The sequence below is a fragment of the Chanodichthys erythropterus genome, chromosome 14 (assembly GCF_024489055.1).
Source record: "Chanodichthys erythropterus isolate Z2021 chromosome 14, ASM2448905v1, whole genome shotgun sequence".
NCBI lineage: Eukaryota > Metazoa > Chordata > Actinopteri > Cypriniformes > Xenocyprididae > Chanodichthys > Chanodichthys erythropterus.
This window is the reverse complement of record NC_090234.1, coordinates 769345-793330: the sequence shown is the minus strand read 5'-3', so window position 1 is coordinate 793330 and position 23986 is coordinate 769345. Positions and strand designations below refer to the sequence as shown.

Below are 23986 nucleotides of genomic sequence, written 5' to 3'. Positions count from 1 at the left end.
TTTTCTCTTCTCCTCTGAGAGCGTCTGCTGCGGCCCATGATGCTCTGCTCTTGAAGAAGATGATGGACACACTCGTCTTTTCTCTTCTCCTCTGAGAGTCTCTGCTGCGGCCCATGATGCTCTGCTCTTGAAGAAGATGACGGACACACTCGTCTTTTCTCTTCTCCTCTGAGAGTGTCTGCTGCGGCCCATGATGCTCTGCTCTTGAAGAAGATGACGGACACACTCGTCTTTTCTCTTCTCCTCTGAGAGCGTCTGCTGCGGCCCATGATGCTCTGCTCTTGAAGAAGATGACGGACACACTCGTCTTTTCTCTTCTCCTCTGAGAGTGTCTGCTGAAGCCCATGATGCTCTGCTCTTGAAGAAGATGACGGACACACTCGTCTTTTCTCTTCTCCTCTGAGAGTCTCTGCTGAAGCCCATGATGCTCTGCTCTTGAAGAAGATGACGGACACACTCGTCTTTTCTCTTCTCCTCTGAGAGCGTCTGCTGCGGCCCATGATGCTCTGCTCTTGAAGAAGATGACGGACACACTCGTCTTTTCTCTTCTCCTCTGAGAGCGTCTGCTGCGGCCCATGATGCTCTGCTCTTGAAGAAGATGACGGACACACTCGTCTTTTCTCTTCTCCTCTGAGAGCGTCTGCTGAAGCCCATGATGCTCTGCTCTTGAAGAAGATGACGGACACACTCGTCTTTTCTCTTCTCCTCTGAGAGTCTCTGCTGCGGCCCATGATGCTCTGCTCTTGAAGAAGATGACGGACACACTCGTCTTTTCTCTTCTCCTCTGAGAGCGTCTGCTGCGGCCCATGATGCTCTGCTCTTGAAGAAGATGACGGACACACTCGTCTTTTCTCTTCTCCTCTGAGAGCGTCTGCTGAAGCCCATGATGCTCTGCTCTTGAAGAAGATGACGGACACACTCGTCTTTTCTCTTCTCCTCTGAGAGTCTCTGCTGAAGCCCATGATGCTCTGCTCTTGAAGAAGATGACGGACACACTCGTCTTTTCTCTTCTCCTCTGAGAGCGTCTGCTGCGGCCCATGATGCTCTGCTCTTGAAGAAGATGACGGACACACTCGTCTTTTCTCTTCTCCTCTGAGAGCGTCTGCTGCGGCCCATGATGCTCTGCTCTTGAAGAAGATGACGGACACACTCGTCTTTTCTCTTCTCCTCGTGCAGGACGAGGAACAGCCCCTGAGAGAGAGTCTTCCTGCTGATCTCTTCCACTGCTCTGATATAACCTGCTCCACCTTCTCTTTCTCCGTGAATCGAGGATCAAGAAAAGACTCAACATCTGTGACGGATCTGAATATTGATCATCAAGTCGTTTCTCTTCACATCTGTCAGCTGAGGATCGTTCTCCTCCTCAGCCAGAATGCATGTGTTGAAGAGATGGAGAACGCTTGAGGTAGGAGATGCTGACATGTTGCTCTCCGGACAAGGCATCGGTGAAGTCCTGGAGCACTGACAGCCTGCAGGACATCCACAGCTTCTCAATTTCCTCTCAGACGAATGTCCCTCTCTTGTTCAAGCACTCGTTGTCTCATCATGTGACGTGGGGATCTGGTAGGCGTCTCAGGTGTGAGCAGGTGCTTTGGAAGATCAGTTCATCCCGAGCAACGGCCAGCTCCCTGCTTTTCTTCCAAGAGATTGAGAAGTTTGCTGACACCTGCTGTGTGTGTGTGTTCATCTTTCACACCTCTCTGTGTAAAATTGACAAACAGTGATATTAGTTTGTTTATCCTAATATTAATGACAACAGATTCATTTATCTATATGGCTAAAATACTGTTACAAACCCCCAAATGATCCCAATAAACCACTTGAGCCTGAAATAATCTCATATCATGCAGTGATGATGATGATAATGATAGAGATAAAACAGAAATGATTAATTATGTATTATTAAAGCAGTGTTTTACACAGACTGATTGATTGAAAATGCAAATGAAATTCTCTGCCAGCAGGAGGCGCTTTAGTGACAGAAATAGAGATTTCCCTGATAACTGCTGTACATAAACACTGCTTTATCAGGAAAAATACAGAAAGATTGAATGAAAATGACACTGAAATCTGTTTGTGGTGGGCAGTGCTGATATTGTGATCAATGCATGGTAACACACATTTACACTATTAACTGTGACTTTTCTCTCAATAAACTCCTAATTCACTGCTTATTAATAGTTAGTAAGGTAGTTAAGTTCAGGTATTTTGCAGGATTAAGAGTGTAGAATAAGGTCATGCAGAATAAGGCATTAATATGCGCTTAATAAGTACTAATAAACAGCCAATGTTATAGTCATATGCCTGCTAGTTAAAAGACCCTAAAATAAAGTGCTACCGGAAACAGTAATATAATAATTTGACAGCTGTCAGTTGTAGTTTAATATTAATATAATGACCAAAGCACGGGAGTCTCGTCCAGTTATTCAGCTCGATAGCTTTCTTGATGTTGTGATGGACACCGCCTCTTCAAGCCTGCTGCGAGTAATTCTCCGCTGTGATCCTCAGGAACACAATGACTTCACTTATAACATGATCCGTCAGGCTTCGGTATGGATCCATACCTCATATCTGTCACTGCTGAGAAGTGCTCCGGTCTCCAGGTCTACTTCTGTCGGTACAAGTTCGGGATTTCTGTTTGGCTGGAGTATTTCCACTTAGTGTAACATATCTAGGATCATCCTGATCATCCTCCTGAAGCTCTTTCTCAGCAGTGTTAGGCAGGACCATGTCTTCGATAGAGTTTGTAATCTCGATCCAGCGTTTCCTTCTCTTGTCGACAGTCCTGCTTTTCTGCTGATGTGGAGAATCTCAGTTTCATGCATCCGTGGTTTTCCAGGACATGTTTGCAGCTATAACTTATAAGGTGGAGGAGCATATTGCTCGTGTTTAGCCAGACAACATGTGCAGAAAACGTGTGATTTTTTAAAAGCAAAGAATAAAATCTCATAAGCTTATAGAAGTGTTTAATAACGTAATGTGTAGAAGGATAAATCCTGATTACTGATTAATATCTTTCTTATAAATCACTTAAATACCCTGAAGCGCAGTGGACTCCAGAATCACCCTCACAGTAATGATTGACAAGGACAAGCAGTGCTTCTGTCATCTTTATTATTTGACATTTCTCTGCTTTGACAGGTGAAATGCAGGTGACACGGCACATGTTGAGTGTCAGCTGATCCCGACCATCCGCTCATGAGGAGAGACTCCAGAGATGAGATGAGTGTGTCAGACAGAAGAGACTGAGAGCGGCAGTGTTGGGACAGCTTTGAACCTCGGATCTACTGGGCTGTTTTTGATCAGATTTGATCTCTTCTCAGTCTGTAGCGTTGATCATCATCAGCTCCTCAGTCAGTTTGAGCTCCAGACGGCCCTTCTGGTGAAGAAAAGAGGGTAGTGACAGGACAAACAAACGTCTTTGTTAACTCGCGGTCCTGTGAATCCGAGAGACCAGACGGGAGGAGGAATTATGGGAGTCTCAATCCAATGAACTCCTGCTTTTTCTCAAAGTAGTAGTTGAATCGAGCCCTGGAATACCTGAGAAAGATTGAGAGAGCGACACATGAACCAATAAATTCAGCTGTTTCTTAAAAGCAAAACCTTTCGAGAACAACAGTAGTCAGTCATGATTACTAATAATAGCAACTTCACTAAAGAGAAAGTGAAATATCTAATTTAGTTACTTTGAACACAAAACAGACTGAGTGTTTAACAGTGTAGATGTGTTGGACAGTCTCGAGATGGGAATGGACTCCGCTGTAACTCATCCAGAGGTCCCTGCCTCATTTTTTATATTTGTTCATCTTTTTTCTGTAGAAGGACAAACATAAATGGTGATGAAAAGGTCTCAGATGTATATTTACTGAGTAATAATCATATGGAGCCAATTTACAGGGGTGTAAAAATGACTTTATAAAGACGGCAGCATCATTATTTTATTTTCACACAGAGATTGGTGGATCTGTTAGTGAAATCTGTTGACTTTATCAATCTTTGTTTCATTATATGCCAACAGAGACAGTTCAGAAATGAAAAAAAATCACTTCTTGTGTTTTTCCCCTCAAGTTTGCATGTCTGTAATACAGGGAGTATTAAATATATCTTAATATCCTTTCATATTCTGGTTCTTAACAAACCTTTCTTTTGAAATCTTCATGTTAAAGACCCTCGATGGCTCAATCCCAGAGATATGGAGATCTCAATGCAGCTCCAGGAGTAAACGGGTGAACTGTACACATTTTCAGTGACCAGAAACCACATTTTCTATACAGCTGATACTTTCTTTCTCATTCTGAATAAACTTTCTTTTTTAAATCTTTAGATTTAAGGCCCTATATATTTAAATCCCATTTTTATTGGGACCCCAATGTGACTCCAGGTTCAAATTGTTGAATTTACCCATTTTCAATGGTCAAGAACAAAACGTTGGTAACTTTTTGTAACGAATGGAGACTCAGGTAGGGGATCCAAATGCAGCGTTTTATTAGAAGTGAGCGTAGTCATACAGGCAGGGTCAATCAGGAGCAAACAGGAACAGCGAGGGACAGGCAGAATCGTGGTCAAGATACAGGCAGAAGATCAGGGCTGGCAGATATCATTCACAGAACAGGATGGCAAGGCAAGGGTCAAAGGCAGGAACAGGAACAGACAGGGAAACAGGATAATCACAGGGAAACGCTTAGAATTGACACACAGAGTAATCAAGACTTCGCGATCAGGTGATGAGTGTGTGAGTCCTTTATAGTCCAGGTAATGCATGGCAGCTGGATGTGGTGATTAGTGTAGTGATTGGTGGAGTGAGTGCAGGTGATTGGCAGAGAGAATTGTGGGAAGTGTAGTCCGGGGAGTGACAGGAGCAGACGGTGATCGTTACATAACGCCCCCCTTACGGAAGGCGCGTCCTCGCGACGTAAAAGGCACGAATAGGGAGGGAGGGTGGGTACATTGGAGCTATAGCGGGACCATGGTCTCCAATGCAGGCTCCAGGGTAGCCATGGTGGATCAGGCGCCACGGGTAACCATGGCGGGTCAGGCGGGTCAGGCAGCCATGGCAGGTTAGATGGTTTGGGTAACCACAGTAGGTCAGGTGGCTTGGGTAACCACGGCAGGTTAGGGTCCATAAACGGCCATAATTGTTCAAAGGCCAATGACGGCAGTGGCCGGGCAGGGTCCCCACCCACAAGCTCCCCACCCACAAGCTCCCCACCCCTAGGTATACTGCCCCCCCCCAAAAAGTTCTTGGGGAAATCAAGGGAGGCATTGGCGGGTTCATGGGCAAGGAGCTCGGGTGGCGCCAGCAGGGCAGATGGCCTGAGCGGCAGCGGTAGAGCAAATGGTCCAGGCGGTGGTGGCAGGGCCGACCAAGGCTGCTCTGTGGCCTTATCAAGGAGAGCGGGCAGTTCGGTGACGGCCTCCATGGCCGTATCAGGGAGAGCAGACAGCTCCGGGACGGCAGCGGGCTCGGGCTGCTCCGGGACGGCAGCGGGCTCGGGCTGCTCCGGGACGGCAGCGGGCTCGGGCTGCTCCGGGACGGCAGCGGGCTCGGGCTGCTCCGGGACGGCAGCGGGCTCGGGCTGCTCCGGGACGGCAGCGGGCTCGGGCTGCTCCGGGACGGCAGCGGGCTCGGGCTGCTCCGGGACGGCAGCGGGCTCGGGCTGCTCCGGGACGGCAGCGGGCTCGGGCTGCTCCGGGACGGCAGCGGGCTCGGGCTGCTCCGGGACGGCAGCGGGCTCGGGCTGCTCCGGGACGGCAGCGGGCTCGGGCTGCTCCGGGACGGCAACGGGCTCGGGCTGCTCCGGGACGGCAGCGGGCTCGGGCTGCTCCGGGACGGCAGCGGGCTCGGGCTGCTCCGGGACGGCAGCGGGCTCGGGCTGCTCCGGGACGGCAGTAGAGCTCGAGTTCCTCAACGCACGTAGGACAGCCAAGACATAAAAAGTGAGCACAGCCCTCTGGGCCAAGACAGGACAGACCAGGAGAGCAGGCTGTGCTGGAGCGGACTCCCTGGCTGGAGCGGACTCAATGGCTGGAACAACCCCTGCATCCTTGAGCACCGCAGGGGCGGCCATCTTGCCCGTGGGCACTGGCAAAGCAGCCATTTCGTCCATCGCGTCCAGGGTGCTTAAGTCCACTGCAATCGGCGAACAAGAGTCCATAGCAATCGGCGAGCTTGAGAGCGTTGAAACCGGCGAGCTTGAGAGCGTTGAAACCGGCGAGCTTGAGAGCGTTGAAACCGGCGAGCTTGAGAGCGTTGAAACCGGCGAGCTTGAGAGCGTTGAAGCCGGCGAGCTTGAGAGCGTAGCAACCGGCGAGCTTGAGAGCGTAGCAACCGGTGAGCTTGAGAGCGTAGCAACCGGCGAGCTTGAGAGCGTAGCAACCGGCAGGTTTGAGAGCGAAGCAACCGGCGAGCTTGAGAGCGTAGCAACCGGCTGGCTTGAGAGCGAAGCGGCCGGCTGGCTTGAGAGCGAAGCGGCCGGCTGGCTTGAGAGCGAAGCGGCCGGCTGGCTTGAGAGCGAAGCGGCCGGCTGGCTTGAGTGCGAAGCGGCCGGCTGGCTTGAGTGCGAAGCGGCCGGCGGGATTGAGTGCGAAGCGGTCGGTGGGCTTGAGTGCGAAGCGGCCGGCGGGCTTGAGTGCGAAGCGGTCGGCGGGCTTGAGAGCGAAGCGGCCGACGGAGACTTGGGGATGCCAGCTGCTCGGACTGAAATCAACGGTGGATCGGTCACACTGGAACGCAACCCTCTCCGCTCCCGGACTGATCTAGAGACCTGACGTGACTCTGGGCGATCAGCGGCGACGTGACTTTGCTCTGGGCGATCAGCAGCGACGTGACGTTGCTCTGGGCGATCAGCGAAGGCATGACGTTGCTCTGGGCGATCAGCGAAGGCGTGACGTTGCTCTGGGCGATCAGCGAAGGCGTGACGTTGCTCTGGGCGATCAGCGAAGGCGTGACGTTGCTCTGGGCGATCAGCGAAGGCGTGACGTTGCTCTGGGCGATCAGCGAAGGCGTGACGTTGCTCTGGCCGATCAGCGAAGGCGTGACGTTGCTCTGGCCGATCAGCGAAGGCGTGACGTTGCTCTGGCCGATCAGCGAAGGCGTGACGTTGCTCTGGCCGATCAGCGAAGGCGTGACGTTGCTCTGGCCGATCAGCGAAGGCGTGACGTTGCTCTGGCCGATCAGCGAAGGCGTGACGTTGCTCTGGCCGATCAGCGAAGGCGTGACGTTGCTCTGGCCGATCAGCGAAGGCGTGACGTTGCTCTGGCCGATCAGCGAAGGCGTGACGTTGCTCTGGGCGATCAGCGAAGGCGTGACGTTGCTCTGGGCGATCAGCGAAGGCGTGACGTTGCTCTGGGCGATCAGCGAAGGCGTGACGTTGCTCTGGGCGATCAGCGAAGGCGTGACGTTGCTCTGGGCGATCAGCGGAGACGTGACGTTGCTCTGGGCGATCAGCGGAGACGTGATGTGATGTTGTTGTGGTGGCCGCCATTTTGTGAGTGTTCTCTTTAGCGGCCGCCATGACGTGATTCACTGTGGTGTCGCATTCCTCTGCGATACCCACAGTAAAAAGTGAACCGACAGTGAACAGGGCAAAGTCCAGAAATTCCATGAGCGACCCTCGGGGACCATTGGTAAGTAAGCAGTTCTTTAATGGTTCGTTTAATCCATAGGTAAAGAAGTCAATGAGGGCGTGGTCCGGCAGATCAGATAAATTAGCAATCCCCAAAAATTTCTGGATATGTGCCTCGAGAGTACTGTTACCTTGACGCAGGCTGACGAGACACCATGCTGGGTCCATGCTGAGGCTGGACATGCTCACCGAAGCTGCTGGATCTGGGTATGGCGAAGTCTTCTGTAACGAATGGAGACTCAGGTAGGGGATCCAAATGCAGCGTTTTATTAGAAGTGAGCGTAGTCATACAGGCAGGGTCAATCAGGAGCAAACAGGAACAGCGAGGGACAGGCAGAATCGTGGTCAAGATACAGGCAGAAGATCAGGGCTGGCAGATATCATTCACAGAACAGGATGGCAAGGCAAGGGTCAAAGGCAGGAACAGGAACAGACAGGGAAACAGGATAATCACAGGGAAACGCTTAGAATTGACACACAGAGTAATCAAGACTTCGCGATCAGGTGATGAGTGTGTGAGTCCTTTATAGTCCAGGTAATGCATGGCAGCTGGATGTGGTGATTAGTGTAGTGATTGGTGGAGTGAGTGCAGGTGATTGGCAGAGAGAATTGTGGGAAGTGTAGTCCGGGGAGTGACAGGAGCAGACGGTGATCGTTACACTTTTTAAACAGCTGGTAGTTATTGTGTTTAAAGAAGAACGTGTCACAGGTCCCATTTCCCATGATCCTCCTGTCTTCCTCGTCATCTCCCCATCATCACTCCTCGTCTGACCTGATCATCTGCTCTCCCTTCATAATGCACTCCTCGTCTGCTCTTAATGCTCTTTACATGTGTTTTTGGTTGTGTGATTCTCCGGCGCTTTTATTGTGGAAGTCCGTGAACGCCTCATCTCTGCAACACGTAACAAGAACAAATAACACTGAAAATAGAAATTAATCTTGTTTTCCTCTATCAAAACAGCAGAATTACACACACCTGTCTGAGGACCAAACATTTTCCTGAAGTTTGCAGGTCTTTAATTCAAGAGTGTTAAAGATATCTTAGTGTAGTTTTAGATTCTTGTTCTTATGAAACTTTTCTTCTGCAATCTTCAGTTTTAATAGATAGATATAAGATATAGATATAAGGATGTCACTGCGGTAATACTACTACAAACTAAGGGACTGAACTATAGGGCCTTGGAAATTAAGATTTCAAAAGGAAAGTTTATAAAGAAGGATAATCTAGAAGGATATTAAGATATCATTAATACTCCCTGTATTACAGGTGTGTAAACTTGAGGGGAAAATACAAGATGTGCCATTTCTGAGCTGTCTCTGTTTGCATATAATGAAACAAAGATGGACAAAGTCAACAGATTTCACTAATAGATCTACCAATCTCTGTGTGAAAATAAAATAATGATGCTGCCATCTTTATAAAGTCATTTTACACCCCTGAAATCTGGAAATTAGTTGAAACTGAGTTGAAAATGGACTACTCAGTAAATTTACATCTGTGACATTTAATATTTAGTCTTTCATCACTATTGATTATTGAACCGAGTCTCTAATTACTCCAGTTAACATCGAAGAACAGCATCAAAATAAACTACACATGCCCTGTCGAAATCTGTGTATTTCTCTTCTCAATTACAATCTGATCTGAATTATTGACTGTTCACATTGAGCATCGCAGCCGTGTTGATCCGATTTGTGTGTCCCGCGAATCTTTTGGTTTCCCGGAATATGTGCACTGGTTTCTATGGCAGTATACTGAAAAACAACAGCAGCAACATGGAGGTGTTTTCAGTAGAGATGTCTCTTATCTACATCATGACAGTGTGTATCTGAGAACCGTAGGAGACTTTATTCAGTGCTGTCGTCTCCACCGCTGTCAGTCTTCACTATACTTCCTGCTCGACCGCCACTTGATCATTACTAATTAAAAAATAAAGGTTTATTTGTGTTCCTGTTTTGAAGACAAGAACGAGAAAACTAATGATCTGAAGGTCCACGGAGCGATTTCAAGCCACATCTGAACGAATTTGTAAAATGTGATGTTTTGCTGTTCACACTTTCTAAATATGCTGAACATTTTGTGTTGTTTTATAGTGAAAACCAAACAGTGCTCATTAAGTAATTAGTGTTAAGACTGGAAAACAACACATGAATGTTGTCCTGATTTGCAGTTTTGGACAGTCTCTTTATTCTCCAGCAGAAGTAATTGAGGAAAGGAGGGTGACGCACCTCTTGAAGTCGAAGTCGATAGTGGAGTGTTTTGCCTGCAGCAGAGCCCACAGACACCAGAACAGATGCGCCGCCTGCAGACAGAAGGAAGGGGTTTATATCAGATCATTTACAGACGGGGCATCATCATATTACACAGCTTGTGAAAACGACCCCGCGCATGCATGTCCATCTTTATTGCTCGTGAAGCACACTGTCAATCATTGCTCGCACATAACTGTTAATATTTAATGTTTGGTTAATCTCAATGCTATAACACTTTCAGAACATCTCATTTTTATCACCATCTGACCGGAAAACTATAGCTAGAAGCTCCTGAACCCAAATCAGCTGAATCAGACACCGTCGGTCAGACCCTTCCCGTCTCCCTGAAATACTCACCAAGGAGAACTTGCAGACTTGCACGTAAAGCTCCAGGAGCTCTTTCTTGGTCACGGCTGAATCCACACCGCTGCAGCTCTTGAAGCTCTCCAGATACGCTGTGAGCCAATCAAACTGAAGCTCTCGACTCGGGTACAGGCTGGAGTCCACGTCACTGACGCCTCAGAATCAAATGATCACTTGTGTGTTAGAGAAAGTCATCAGCTTCTTTATCTTTATTATTATTATTATCTGTACCTGCAAATTCATTAAAGTGGTTTCCAATATCATAAGCTTGGTAATTAAAATCAGCATATTCATAGTCAATGAATTTTACTGTGCCTAAAATCAGAAAAAATACATAGTTTAGTTATTATGAGTCTATGAAGACAATATCAGATGCAATTTAATAAAACTTCTAACGATAATGCTAGTCACCTTCTTCTTGGTTATAGATGACATTTTTAGTCAGGAGGTCGTTATGACACAGTACCACTGGAGAGCTGATGTGGGTAAGATGAGTCTTCAGTTCCTCCATCTCTCTGATGATGATCTTTAGGCTAGGTGTCTCCTCATGGGGCCTGAAGGACACAAGTGTGCTGAACATTTTCATATTCTGATGAATTAGAGCTGCATGATCCTCGATGAAATCATGATTTTGTGGTTTCAGCAGACAGACATGATTCTGAACAGACAACTAAACAAAATAACATGTGATTTACTAGAGGTTAGGGGTGTAACGGTACACATATTCGTCCTGAACGGTACGGTACGGACGTCATGGTCCGGTTCACGCAGTCAGGCGATGAATACAGTCGGTCACAGGCGATTCACACTCCAATCCAGAAGGGGGCGCACACAGTAATGCAATGCTGTTTGCTAACCATCACAACAGGACAAAGCAGATGACGTAGATACGCGTGTAATCTCTCAACCGCAGAAAGACATCAATAAAGCTTGAGAATAATCTCACGTAGCGTTACATTCACCTCAGGAGAGTCACTCAGTGTCCGCAGCATGTTAGTTCACCAGAGAAATCAACTCTTGCACTAAATATATGCACTATATTAGCTTATATAGTCATTATATTCACTTTACCTGTTAGTAATGTCTTATTTATTAGATCAATAAACTACTCTTTGATAAAACAGAAGCACCTTTGTTTAGTTTTCTCTCCCTGCTGTACCGAACCGTGACTCAATACCGAGGTACGTACCGAACCGTCATGTTTGTGTACCGTTACTGCCCTGCTGGAGGTTCTGACAAACGTGGATTGCTGCAGTCTATTTAAAAAACGATTGATCTGAATGAATGATTCAGCAACTCAATCATAATTACTTGTTTCATTGCTGAATGAATCTGCATTTTTGAATGAATTTCTTGAAAGAATAATTTAATGACACATTTTTTAACAGTCTTGTCGCCACCTGGTGGTGTAACGATGTAATGATACCATCATTATTTGAAATGCCGAGTTACTGATTTACTCTATTTTGGTCGCTGCCCTAGACACCAGTGTTTATATCTGAACTATGAACTTTTATCCCGGTTCTTCTGCGATAATATGAGTATTTGTAACTAATGATGCTGTGTGTGATTGAAAGACTGTTTGCGAAGCTGTTTCTTACTTTTACTTCATTTGACCACGTACCTGAAAGCTGAGTACAAGAACTGAGCAAAGAGTTTGTCAACCAGCAATGACTGCATTTAGTGATGCATTTGATGCTTTATAGGTGCAACTTATGAAAGTTATTTATAGTAAGTTAGCATGTCTGTGCATAACTTCAGGATCACTGACATGACAAATCTTTGCTGAAGAGCTGCAGCAGAGAGGAAGATTACAGATCTGATTCACTCCATCAACTCCTGTCATTCATGTCCTCACTGAATATAATTAATGTAGTGCTGCTTGATGGTAATCATTGAAGATGTAATAATGTGAGACACCTGTAATGTTGCAGTAGTGTGGAATTTAAATTGACCATCCATTCATTTTCCACGCGGTTCTGTGTAGAGTATTTGATGTTTGTCCTTTCAAAGATGAATCCATAGACATGAATCTATAGATGTGTTTCATATCACTGAGATGATCTTACCTTTGCTGTTTAGCAGCATCGGATCTCTGGACCAGGTTCAGGAACTGGGACAATCTAGACCACAAAACTGGTGTCACGGGTGAACTGTCTCCAACTTCTCCTGGCTTTATGGAATGGATTTTTCCCATTTCTGTGGCAATCAATCTGCAGTCAATGAAAAGTGTCATTTCAGTGATCATATTGAGAAAATGAAGTAGCAATAAAAACATTATTAGGTGTTTTAGGTAGCTTGAACCGTCTACAGTCAGCCATATTGAGGCTTAACACAATTCAACTATCTTCTTAGAGGTCCAGAGTGTCAGTGAAGAGTCCACATTACCCAGTGTTCTTCTGAAATCATGAAACACCAGCAGTGCTCTCAGACCTGTAAACAGACGGCCGTCTCAGCAGCGTGTCGTCCAGCACGACTCCTCGCACAAACTCATAGCAGATGCCGTTGGTGAAGCTGCAGTAGAGCTCTGGACCACAGCCGTGTTTGTGCAGCACCTGGAACATCTGCATTTCTTTATCCCGGTCCAGAAACAGCTCCGTCATCTGCCCATAAACCCTCACCAGTAAAACAGGACCTTCTGTCAGAGAGCCCACATAGCAGCCCATCAGCTGGTTGGTGATGCCCTCAGTGAAAGCCTGAAAACAACAGAACAGTGATTCAAATCAGCACTGGTGGGCTGTTCTTCTTTCTTTTGTTTATTGTGCCATTTTTCCAAACTCAGCAAGCAAACACCTCAGTGAACACATCAACATCGCCATCATACTGGTCCAGGCAACTGTAACTCTCATAAGTGAATGAATGAAAGATGCCTGACTGTTTTGAGGATACAATCCAAACATGATCTTGTGAAGTTACTTTCACAGGCGGGGCTGAACAGCCGTTTCTGGTGGTATTCGGTCATTATAACATTACTTTGGCCACCAGAGTCAGATTATTAATAGCGAACAATAACTAGTTAGCTTTGAAAGCTGACTTTATAAGACATGAAATTATGGCTGAGATCACTGCTAACAACACACACACAATCGACCCAAACGTGATGATCAGAAGCCCAGTTGGTTCAAGCCCTTTGTCACTTCATCTGATGTAGCCTACTGTGTTCCTGAATAAGGGGAAATGTTGTTCATGGATTGTATTGTTGACTCCTCATTTGAGAGAGGAAGTCTGGGCTGTTCTGACGTAATGTGTGTGAAGAACGGAAGTGAAGAGTAGGGCACAGCGGGGCTAGAGGCGCCTTTGATGTTATTTTCCTCTGAACCACTAGATGGCACACAAACTTGCCGCAGCACTTTCCCAAACATCCGCTTTTCAAGATGCACGTGCAAATGTGTCTGATCCTGGACAGCAGCGCAAAGCTGATTCTGAGGCAGTTTGATCTAATATTTGATGTTGCAAATGAGAAACGGTTAAATTAATGTTGTATTTTCAGACAAAGGTCATAATTTTCAGTTTTGTTTAAGGCAATTCGAGCAACAGTTTTTCAATAACAGATGAATATGTAAAAGTATGGTATTTGGGGAATAGCTGACTGAATTTTCCGTTGAAACAATCATATTTAAATATGATTTCATAATAAAACATCATTTATTGTTACTACAGTAAATCTATATTAAATATTATGGGATCTCCTTCAATGTTTTCAGAAGCTTTACTTTTTTTTAAAAAGTATTTCTGTATTTTTAAAATATATTTTTATATTAACATAGGCTTATTTTAATGACAGTATAATTATTGAACACAAATTAATTCTTTTATTTATCAAAATAAACAGAAAATAGTACAAACTTTGCTAAAGTGATTCTTTTGAACAACTTTTAACCTAAACATTATTGAAACACATTTTAGCTAATGTATTTGTATGAATACTGTGTGCCTTTTACACCATGCAACTCATACATTTATAAGATTTTTAAACAAAATTAACCACTTTATGATTTTTTTCCACACAAAATCTGTTGATTTATCAATGTTCAATACAAACATATATATTTTTCCTCCAGTCATACACTTTGAGAGTAGTGAAAAGCACAATTTTTCATAAAGTGTGCCTTTACCCTATACAAGAAGGATGAAGTTTACTCCTGTCTCCTGACAGATACCACAAAATGAGTCCTTATGTTAGGGTGTATATGACCCAGCCCCCCTTTAAGTAGTGAAAACACATGCGTTATTACGTTTTTTAATCCTGATACAAGGATATTTAATAATTTTTCAGAAATGTAATTTTGACTTTATAGTAATGCTTCTGATGTCCTCTATGACAGTGGTTCCCAACCATGTTCCCGGAGCCTCCAGCACTGCATATTTTCTGTCTCTCCTTTGTCTGACACTCATTTCAGGTCTGGAGTCTCGACTAATGATCAGGAGTGTTTGATTGAGGAGACATGGAAAACATGCAGTGATGAGGGGCCTCCAGGACTGCGGTTGGGAACCCCTGATTCATGACACGACTGCACACAATAAGAGATGTTTGGGTTATACTGACACACACACACACACACACACACTGTCAGTGTTTTGGTCAGCATGCATTCAGTTCATTCGTCAGTGTCCCATGAGATCCACACAGGAACCATCATATCATGATTCAAACATCTTTCCATGTGAACTTTTTACCGGTGGAAAACAGTGGTCAGTTTGGACTGTGATCTGTTCGGACCCTGTGACCCGAGTACATGGCTATATTTTAACTTTTGTTCCAACCCTCTGACTGACGCAATACATACTTTTTCTCTCATTGCTTTTTTTCTTTATCTTTACACATTTGTAAATTTTAGTGAACACCGTGCATATAAATTGTGATAAAAGGCAATGGAAAAGGGAAGCTTAGAATTCATTAATCGTTAATGTACGTCAATTATATTAGATTAAACACATTAGGATATACAGTACCTGTAAAAAGTTTGGAAACATTACAGTTTTTTAAAAGAAGTCACTTCTGCTCACCAAGGCTGTGTTTATTTAATCAAAAAATACAGTAAATACAATAAAAACAGTGAAATATTGATCCAGTGTAAATCAGCTGTTTTCTATGTGAATATACAGTAAAGTGTAATTTATTCCTGTGATCAAAGCTGAATTTCCAGCATCGTTACTCCAGTCTTCAGTGTCACATGATCCTTCAGAAATCATTCTGATATGATGATTTGATGCTCAGTAACATTTATGATTATTATTATATTATTATTATTACCAATGTTGACAACAGTTAAAGGGGTGGTTGATTATGATTTGATTTCTTTAGCTTTAGTTAGTGTGTAATGTTGCTGTTTGATCATAAACAACATCTGCAAAGTTACGACACTCAAAGTTCAATGCAAAGGAGATATTTTCTTTTACAGAAATCGCTTTTAAAGGACTACAACAAACGATTATTAGGAACTACAACAAGCTTCTTCCTGTGTTAGTGACATCACAAACCCTAAAATTTACATAAACCCCGCCCCCGAGAACACACAACAAAGGGGGCGGGGCCATGTTGTGCTGCTTTAGAGAAGAGGAAGAGTTGTTGTAGTCGAGTGTTGTTGTCATGCCGTCATTTTACGCCAAACGAGGGTCAATTCAACACAAAAGATGAACATGACGGCACATGCTAGTGGATGAGTTGAATCAACTCCACAGCAACTACATCGATTTATCCACTAACCATTCAGAAACGTCTAAAAGTTGTAACTTCTTCCTGAATCTCTCCAACTAACCCTTTAAGTCAGTTTTATAATAAAGTTAATTATGCTTACTTAAATAATTGAGTTTTGTTATTTTTCTTCATGTTCAACGAATGTCTTTTCTGAGGTATAACGTTACGTGACACTGTTTGCAGCACTGATTGAACTGACGTGATACAGATTTTGGTAAGCTAATGTATCTTTCAACATATTTTTTTATGTTCATTCATGTTTGTTTCGATCTGTACAGTAGGACAGAGGCAAGGATGATCGCATTCACTCACAATCGTGACAAGTGTTCAAGATGAAAACGGAAAGTGACGCAGTCTTTGATCAGCTTTGTAAGTAAATGCATAGCCCAGGCCTATTTGCTGATCCTGTAAGTTCATGAATAAAAATGAAAATGTGGACGAAAACAGAAGCTATTAAATGTCTCATCTTTAAAATATGAAAATGAAAATGACGGGTAATTATTGATTATGATGGATTTTTTTGCGAAACCATTTTTATAGTTTGTCAGGAATCCTTTCACCTAATGAAATACAGTTTGCAGTGTGTAGTGAGTGTTTTAGTGCACACTTGTCCCAGAAGCCTCTTTATGTGTGACATTATCATCAAAGTCGATGAGATCCTGCTGTCGGTTCAACAGTCTCCACAGTTTCATCGTCTGGTTTTGTTCTACTGGGGAAATAATGCATTAATACAGACAAATAACACAGTTATTGCACTAAATGTGCTTTCACGGATGGATAGTTAACGCCTGAATCAACTTGCAGGAGTGCACTCTGGGTAAAATCAAGAGAGGAAGACGTTATAACTACACAAATGAGTAACGCACTATTGACATTCTAATAATACTATTAACTAACAAGAAACTAATTCATTTACACATTAGTGAGTAATAGCGCTTTGTGGAATGTGGTAGTTCACTATTAGATAATTAATTAGTATCATTTCTATTTAAAAGAGTTAGGACAGTCTTTGGTTCAAAGACTGTCCTAAGTGAAACTCTTCTCCTTCAGTGGTGTCTAAAGTCCTGCTGGAGCTGCTGGATCACATGAGAATGCGTATCAATAGTACGAGTTTGTAATCTCATAGAATATATACGCCAAAATGAGTTTTGGTGTGCTTATGGTACGCGTTTTTTTCGCGTGCATATGATACGCACTTTATGGCTCCATAAATGATACGCTCTTGGGTAGAATGGGGGTGGGGGGGGTATGACTGAAAGGGATAATAGATCATTTGACTGGACCTGACTGTTGAATCAAAATTATATAAATCAAAGAGAACCAATTCATCTAAGGAAAAAAAGCATTTGCCTAATTACAAAAAAAATTAAGAAAGTTCACTTTACCCTTTTTTTCTGGGTGAAGGGTATGAAACAGAAAATAAAATAAAAAAACTTGACAGCATGGCATTGCTGACTATAATGTCATCAAACACCAATTGGATTCATCTAGCAGTGCCAATAAGGCTCTGGGAAGTGTTTCTGTGTGCCTTTTAGGTAGCTAGTCCACTAGTTTTACATAAAAAACTACATAGTGTTTATTTAAACCATAATTAATTCTGCATAAGAAAGTTTACTTTACCCTTTTTTCTTTTGTTGGGGTTTGGTTTGGCAGTCTGTGGCTGAATTTGCTGGGGCTGGGGCTCGGTCAGGACCTGGAGCTGCATCTGCGGCTGATGGTGGACCGGAGACTCTGGGGGCTGGGGCTGGGGCTCGGTCAGGACCTGGAGCTGCATCTGCGGCTGATGGTGGACCGGAGACTCTGGGGGCTGGGGCTCGGTCAGGAACTGGAGCTGCATCTGCGGCTGATGGTGGACCGGAGACTCTGGGGGCTGGGGCGGGGGCTGGGGCAGGACCTGGAGCTGTATCTGCGGCTGATGGTGGACCGGAGACTCTGGGGGCTGGGGCTCGGTCAGGACCTGGAGCTGCATCTGCGGCTGATGGTGGACCGGAGACTCTGGGGGCTGGGGCTGGGGCAGGACCTGGAGCTGTATCTGTGGCTGATGGTGGACCTGAGACTCTGGGGCTGGGGCTCGGTCGGGACCTGGAGCTGCATCTGCGGCTGATGGTGGACCGGAGACTCTGGGGCTGGGGCTCGGTCGGGACCTGGAGCTGCATCTGCGGCTGATGGTGGACCAGAGACTCTGGGGCTGGGGCTCGGTCGGGACCTGGAGCTGCATCTGCGGCTGATGGTGGACCGGAGATTCTGGGGCTGGGGCTCGGTCGGGACCTGGAGCTGCATCTGCGGCTGATGGTGGACCGGAGACTCTGGGGCTGAGGCTCGGTCAGGACCTGGAGCTGCATCTGCGGCTGATGGTGGACCGGAGTCTCTGGGGCTGGGGCTCGGTCAGGACCTGGAGCTGCACCTGCGGCTGATGGTGGACCGGAGACTCTGGGGCTGGGGCTGGGGCTTGGTCAGGACCTGGAGCTGCATCTGCGGCTGATAGTGGACCGGAGACTCTGGGGCTGGGGCTGGGGCTCGGTCGGGACCTGGAGCTGCATCTGCGGCTGATGGTGGACCGGAGACTCTGGGGCTGGGACTGGGGCTGGGGCTCGGTCAGGACCTGGAGCTGCATCTGCGGCTGATGGTGGACCGGAGACTCTGGGGCTGGGACTGGGGCTGGGGCTCGGTCAGGACCTGGAGCTGCATCTGCGGCTGATGGTGGACCGGAGACTCTGGGGCTGGGGCTGGGGCTCGGTCAGGACCTGGAGCTGCATCTGCGGCTGATGGTGGACCGGAGACTCTGGGGGCTGGGGCTCGGTCAGGACCTGGAGCTGCATCTGCGGCTGATGGTGGACCGGAGACTCTGGGGCTGGGACTGGGGCTGGGGCTCGGTTAGGACCTGGAGCTGCATCTGCGGCTGATGGTGGACCGGAGACTCTGGGGCTGGGGCTGGGGCTCGGTCGGGACCTGGAGCTGCATCTGCGGCTGATGGTGGACCGGAGACTCTGGGGCTGGGACTGGGGCTGGGGCTCGGTCAGGACCTGGAGCTGCATCTGCGGCTGATGGTGGACCGGAGACTCTGGGGCTGGGGCTGGGGCTCGGTCGGGACCTGGAGCTGCATCTGCGGCTGATGGTGGACCGGACACTCTGGGGCTGGGACTGGGGCTGGGGCTCGGTCAGGACCTGGAGCTGCATCTGCGGCTGATGGTGGACCGGAGACTCTGGGGCTGGGACTGGGGCTGGGGCTCGGTCAGGACCTGGAGCTGCATCTGCGGCTGATGGTGGACCGGAGACTCTGGGGCTGGGACTGGGGCTGGGGCTCGGTCAGGACCTGGAGCTGCATCTGCGGCTGATGGTGGACCGGAGACTCTGGGGCTGGGGCTGGGGCTCGGTCAGGACCTGGAGCTGCATCTGCGGCTGATGGTGGACCGGAGACTCTGGGGGCTGGGGCTCGGTCAGGACCTGGAGCTGCATCTGCGGCTGATGGTGGACCGGAGACTCTGGGGGCTGGGGCTCGGTCAGGACCTGGAGCTGCATCTGTGGCTGATGGTGGACCGGAGACTCTGGGGCTGGGACTGGGGCTGGGGCTCGGTCAGGACCTGGAGCTGCATCTGCGGCTGATGGTGGACCGGAGACTCTGGGGCTGGGGCTGGGTCAGGACCTGGAGCTGCATCTGCGGCTGATGGTGGACCGAAGACTCTGGGGGCTGGGGCTCGGTCGGGACCTGGAGCTGCATCTGCGGCTGATGGTGGACCGGAGACTCTGGGGCTGGGGCTGGGGCTCGGTCAGGACCTGGAGCTGCATCTGCGGCTGATGGTGGACCAGAGACTCTGGGGGCTGGGGCTCGGTCAGGACCTGGCGCTGCATCTGCGGCTGATGGTGGACCGGAGACTCTGGGGCTGGGGCTCGGTCGGGACCTGGAGCTGCATCTGCGGCTGATGGTGGACCAGAGACTCTGGGGCTGGGGCTCGGTCGGGACCTGGAGCTGCATCTGCGGCTGATGGTGGACCAGAGACTCTGGGGCTGGGGCTCGGTCGGGACCTGGAGCTGCATCTGCGGCTGATGGTGGACCGGAGACTCTGGGGCTGGGGCTCGGTCAGGACCTGGAGCTGCATCTGCGGCTGATGGTGGACCGGAGACTCTGGGGCTGGGGCTGGGGCTTGGTCAGGACCTGGAGCTGCATCTGCGGCTGATGGTGGACCGGAGACTCTGGGGCTGGGGCTGGGTCAGGACCTGGAGCTGCATCTGCGGCTGATGGTGGACCGGAGACTCTGGGGCTGGGACTGGGGCTCGGTCAGGACCTGGAGCTGCATCTGCGGCTGATGGTGGACCGGAGACTCTGGGGGCTGGGGCTCGGTCGGGACCTGGAGCTGCATCTGCGGCTGATGGTGGACCGGAGACTCTGGGGCTGGGGCTCGGTCAGGACCTGGAGCTGCATCTGCGGCTGATGGTGGACCGGAGACTCTGGGGGCTGGGGCTCGGTCAGGACCTGGAGCTGCATCTGCGGCTGATGGTGGACCGGAGACTCTGGGGCTGGGGCTCGGTCAGGACCTGGAGCTGCATCTGCGGCTGATGGTGGACCGGAGACTCTGGGGGCTGGGGCTCGGTCAGGACCTGGAGCTGCATCTGCGGCTGATGGTGGACCGGAGACTCTGGGGCTGGGGCTCGGTCAGGACCTGGAGCTGCATCTGCGGCTGATGGTGGACCGGAGACTCTGGGGCTGGGGCTCGGTCAGGACCTGGAGCTGCATCTGCAGCTGATGGTGGACCGGAGACTCTGGGGGCTGGGGCTCGGTCAGGACCTGGAGCTGCATCTGCGGCTGATGGTGGACCGGAGACTCTGGGGCTGGGGCTGGGGCTTGGTCAGGACCTGGAGCTGCATCTGCGGCTGATGGTGGACCGGAGACTCTGGGGCTGGGGCTGGGGCTCGGTCGGGACCTGGAGCTGCATCTGCGGCTGATGGTGGACCGGAGACTCTGGGGGCTGGGGCTCGGTCAGGACCTGGAGCTGCATCTGCGGCTGATGGTGGACCGGAGACTCTGGGGGCTGGGGCTCGGTCAGGACCTGGAGCTGCATCTGTGGCTGATGGTGGACCGGAGACTCTGGGGCTGGGACTGGGGCTGGGGCTCGGTTAGGACCTGGAGCTGCATCTGCGGCTGATGGTGGACCGGAGACTCTGGGGCTGGGGCTGGGGCTCGGTCGGGACCTGGAGCTGCATCTGCGGCTGATGGTGGACCGGAGACTCTGGGGCTGGGACTGGGGCTGGGGCTCGGTCGGGACCTGGAGCTGCATCTGCGGCTGATGGTGGACCAGAGACTCTGGGGCTGGGGCTCGGTCGGGACCTGGAGCTGCATCTGCGGCTGATGGTGGACCGGAGACTCTGGGGCTGGGGCTCGGTCAGGACCTGGAGCTGCATCTGCGGCTGATGGTGGACCGGAGACTCTGGGGCTGGGGCTTGGTCAGGACCTGGAGCTGCATCTGCGGCTGATGGTGGACCGGAGACTCTGGGGCTGGGGCTGGGGCTCGGTCGGGACCTGGAGCTGCATCTGCGGCTGATGGTGGACCGGAGACTCTGGGGCTGGGACTGGGGCTGGGGCTCGGTCAGGACCTGGAGCTGCATCTGCGGCTGATGGTGGACCGGAGACTCTGGGGGCTGGGGCTCGGTCGGGACCTGGAGCTGCATCTGCGGCTGATGGTGGACCGGAGACTCTGGGGCTGGGGCTCGGTCAGGACCTGGAGCTGCATCTGCGGCTGATGGTGGACCGGAGACTCTGGGGGCTGGGGCTCGGTCAGGACCTGGAGCTGCATCTGCGGCTGATGGTGGACCGGAGACTCTGGGGCTGGGGCTCGGTCAGGACCTGGAGCTGCATCTGCGGCTGATGGTGGACCGGAGACTCTGGGGGCTGGGGCTCGGTCAGGACCTGGAGCTGCATCTGCGGCTGATGGTGGACCGGAGACTCTGGGGCTGGGGCTCGGTCAGGACCTGGAGCTGCATCTGCGGCTGATGGTGGACCGGAGACTCTGGGGCTGGGGCTCGGTCAGGACCTGGAGCTGCATCTGCAGCTGATGGTGGACCGGAGACTCTGGGGGCTGGGGCTCGGTCAGGACCTGGAGCTGCATCTGCGGCTGATGGTGGACCGGAGACTCTGGGGGCTGGGGCTCGGTCAGGACCTGGAGCTGCATCTGCGGCTGATGGTGGACCGGAGACTCTGGGGCTGGGGCTCGGTCAGGACCTGGAGCTGCATCTGCGGCTGATGGTGGACCGGAGACTCTGGGGGCTGGGGCTCGGTCAGGACCTGGAGCTGCATCTGCGGCTGATGGTGGACCGGAGACTCTGGGGCTGGGGCTCGGTCAGGACCTGGAGCTGCATCTGCGGCTGATGGTGGACCGGAGACTCTGGGGGCTGGGGCTCGGTCAGGACCTGGAGCTGCATCTGCGGCTGATGGTGGACCGGAGACTCTGGGGCTGGGGCTCGGTCAGGACCTGGAGCTTCATCTGCGGCTGATGGTGGACCGGAGACTCTGGGGCTGGGGCTCGGTCAGGACCTGGAGCTGCATCTGCAGCTGATGGTGGACCGGAGACTCTGGGGGCTGGGGCTCGGTCAGGACCTGGAGCTGCATCTGCGGCTGATGGTGGACCGGAGACTCTGGGGCTGGGGCTCGGTCAGGACCTGGAGCTGCATCTGCGGCTGATGGTGGACCGGAGACTCTGGGGGCTGGGGCTCGGTCAGGACCTGGAGCTGCATCTGCGGCTGATGGTGGACCGGAGACTCTGGGGCTGGGGCTCGGTCAGGACCTGGAGCTGCATCTGCGGCTGATGGTGGACCGGAGACTCTGGGGCTGGGGCTCGGTCAGGACCTGGAGCTGCATCTGCGGCTGATGGTGGACCGGAGACTCTGGGGGCTGGGGCTCGGTCAGGACCTGGAGCTGCATCTGCGGCTGATGGTGGACCGGAGACTCTGGGGGCTGGGGCTCGGTCAGGACCTGGAGCTGCATCTGCGGCTGATGGTGGACCGGAGACTCTGGGGGCTGGGGCTCGGTCAGGACCTGGAGCTGCATCTGCAGCTGATGGTGGACCGGAGACTCTGGGGGCTGGGGCTCGGTCAGGACCTGGAGCTGCATCTGCGGCTGATGGTGGACCGGAGACTCTGGGGGCTGGGGCTCGGTCAGGACCTGGAGCTGCATCTGCGGCTGATGGTGGACCGGAGACTCTGGGGCTGGGGCTCGGTCAGGACCTGGAGCTGCATCTGCGGCTGATGGTGGACCGGAGACTCTGGGGGCTGGGGCTCGGTCAGGACCTGGAGCTGCATCTGCGGCTGATGGTGGACCAGAGACTCTGGGGGCTGGGGCTCGGTCAGGACCTGGAGCTGCATCTGCGGCTGATGGTGGACCGGAGACTCTGGGGGCTGGGGCTCGGTCGGGACCTGGAGCTGCATCTGTGGCTGATGGTGGACCGGAGACTCTGGGGGCTGGGGCTCTGTTGTGGAGATATGCTGTTGGATATGCTGGTCAGGTTGGGGCTGGGGCTGAGACATCTGGGGTCCTGTTAAGAAGGTAACAAGTTAACATGAATTTAATCTGTATACATGAAAAAAATATGTATTTTTTTTAAAATATAATTTAAAAATTAATGAGTTCTGCATAACCCTAACCTTGCTTTTTAAGTAAATACTCGTATGCCTTTTTCATGGCATCAACAAAAGGTCTTGTCTCCTCAGTCAGTGGCATTCCAGCACTTATATCAGCAATCCATGAATATTTTTTTCTGCCTATCAATAAAATGGGCATATAGCCCAAGGCAGCCAGTTTCTGCACCTGAAATGAACAAAAGTACTTAAAGAATTCACATTGCATTAATATCAAGGTTACACAATTCACATCAACATCACTTTTTGTCGAGGTGACATCACATTTGTATGAAATCAATATTCACATAGTGTCAGGCAATGACTGGTAACGCTTTACTGATCTGAGTTTCTAAACACTGAGAGGAGTGGTTCACAAGTGTTAATGTGATCTGATGACATTCATAAGCTGACCCACTTCTGTCACAGAACAAAACGTGTA

The 23986-nt window shown here is 49.8% G+C and overlaps 1 protein-coding gene across 1 annotated transcript; it reads right to left on the bottom strand.

Annotated features, from left to right (window-relative positions):
- Positions 1 to 3105: 3105 nt before the first annotated feature.
- On the bottom strand, positions 3106 to 23647 carry LOC137035489 (ethanolamine kinase 1-like). Its single transcript, XM_067408811.1, has 9 exons — positions 23572 to 23647; positions 23344 to 23462; positions 12675 to 12937; positions 12311 to 12454; positions 10653 to 10795; positions 10473 to 10556; positions 10236 to 10396; positions 9855 to 9928; positions 3106 to 3540 (listed from the first exon to the last, which is right to left on the bottom strand). Exons 1-9 carry the CDS (start codon positions 23645 to 23647, stop codon positions 3471 to 3473), a joined length of 1134 nt encoding a protein of 377 aa, XP_067264912.1. The 3' UTR covers positions 3106 to 3470.
- Positions 23648 to 23986: the final 339 nt, after the last annotated feature.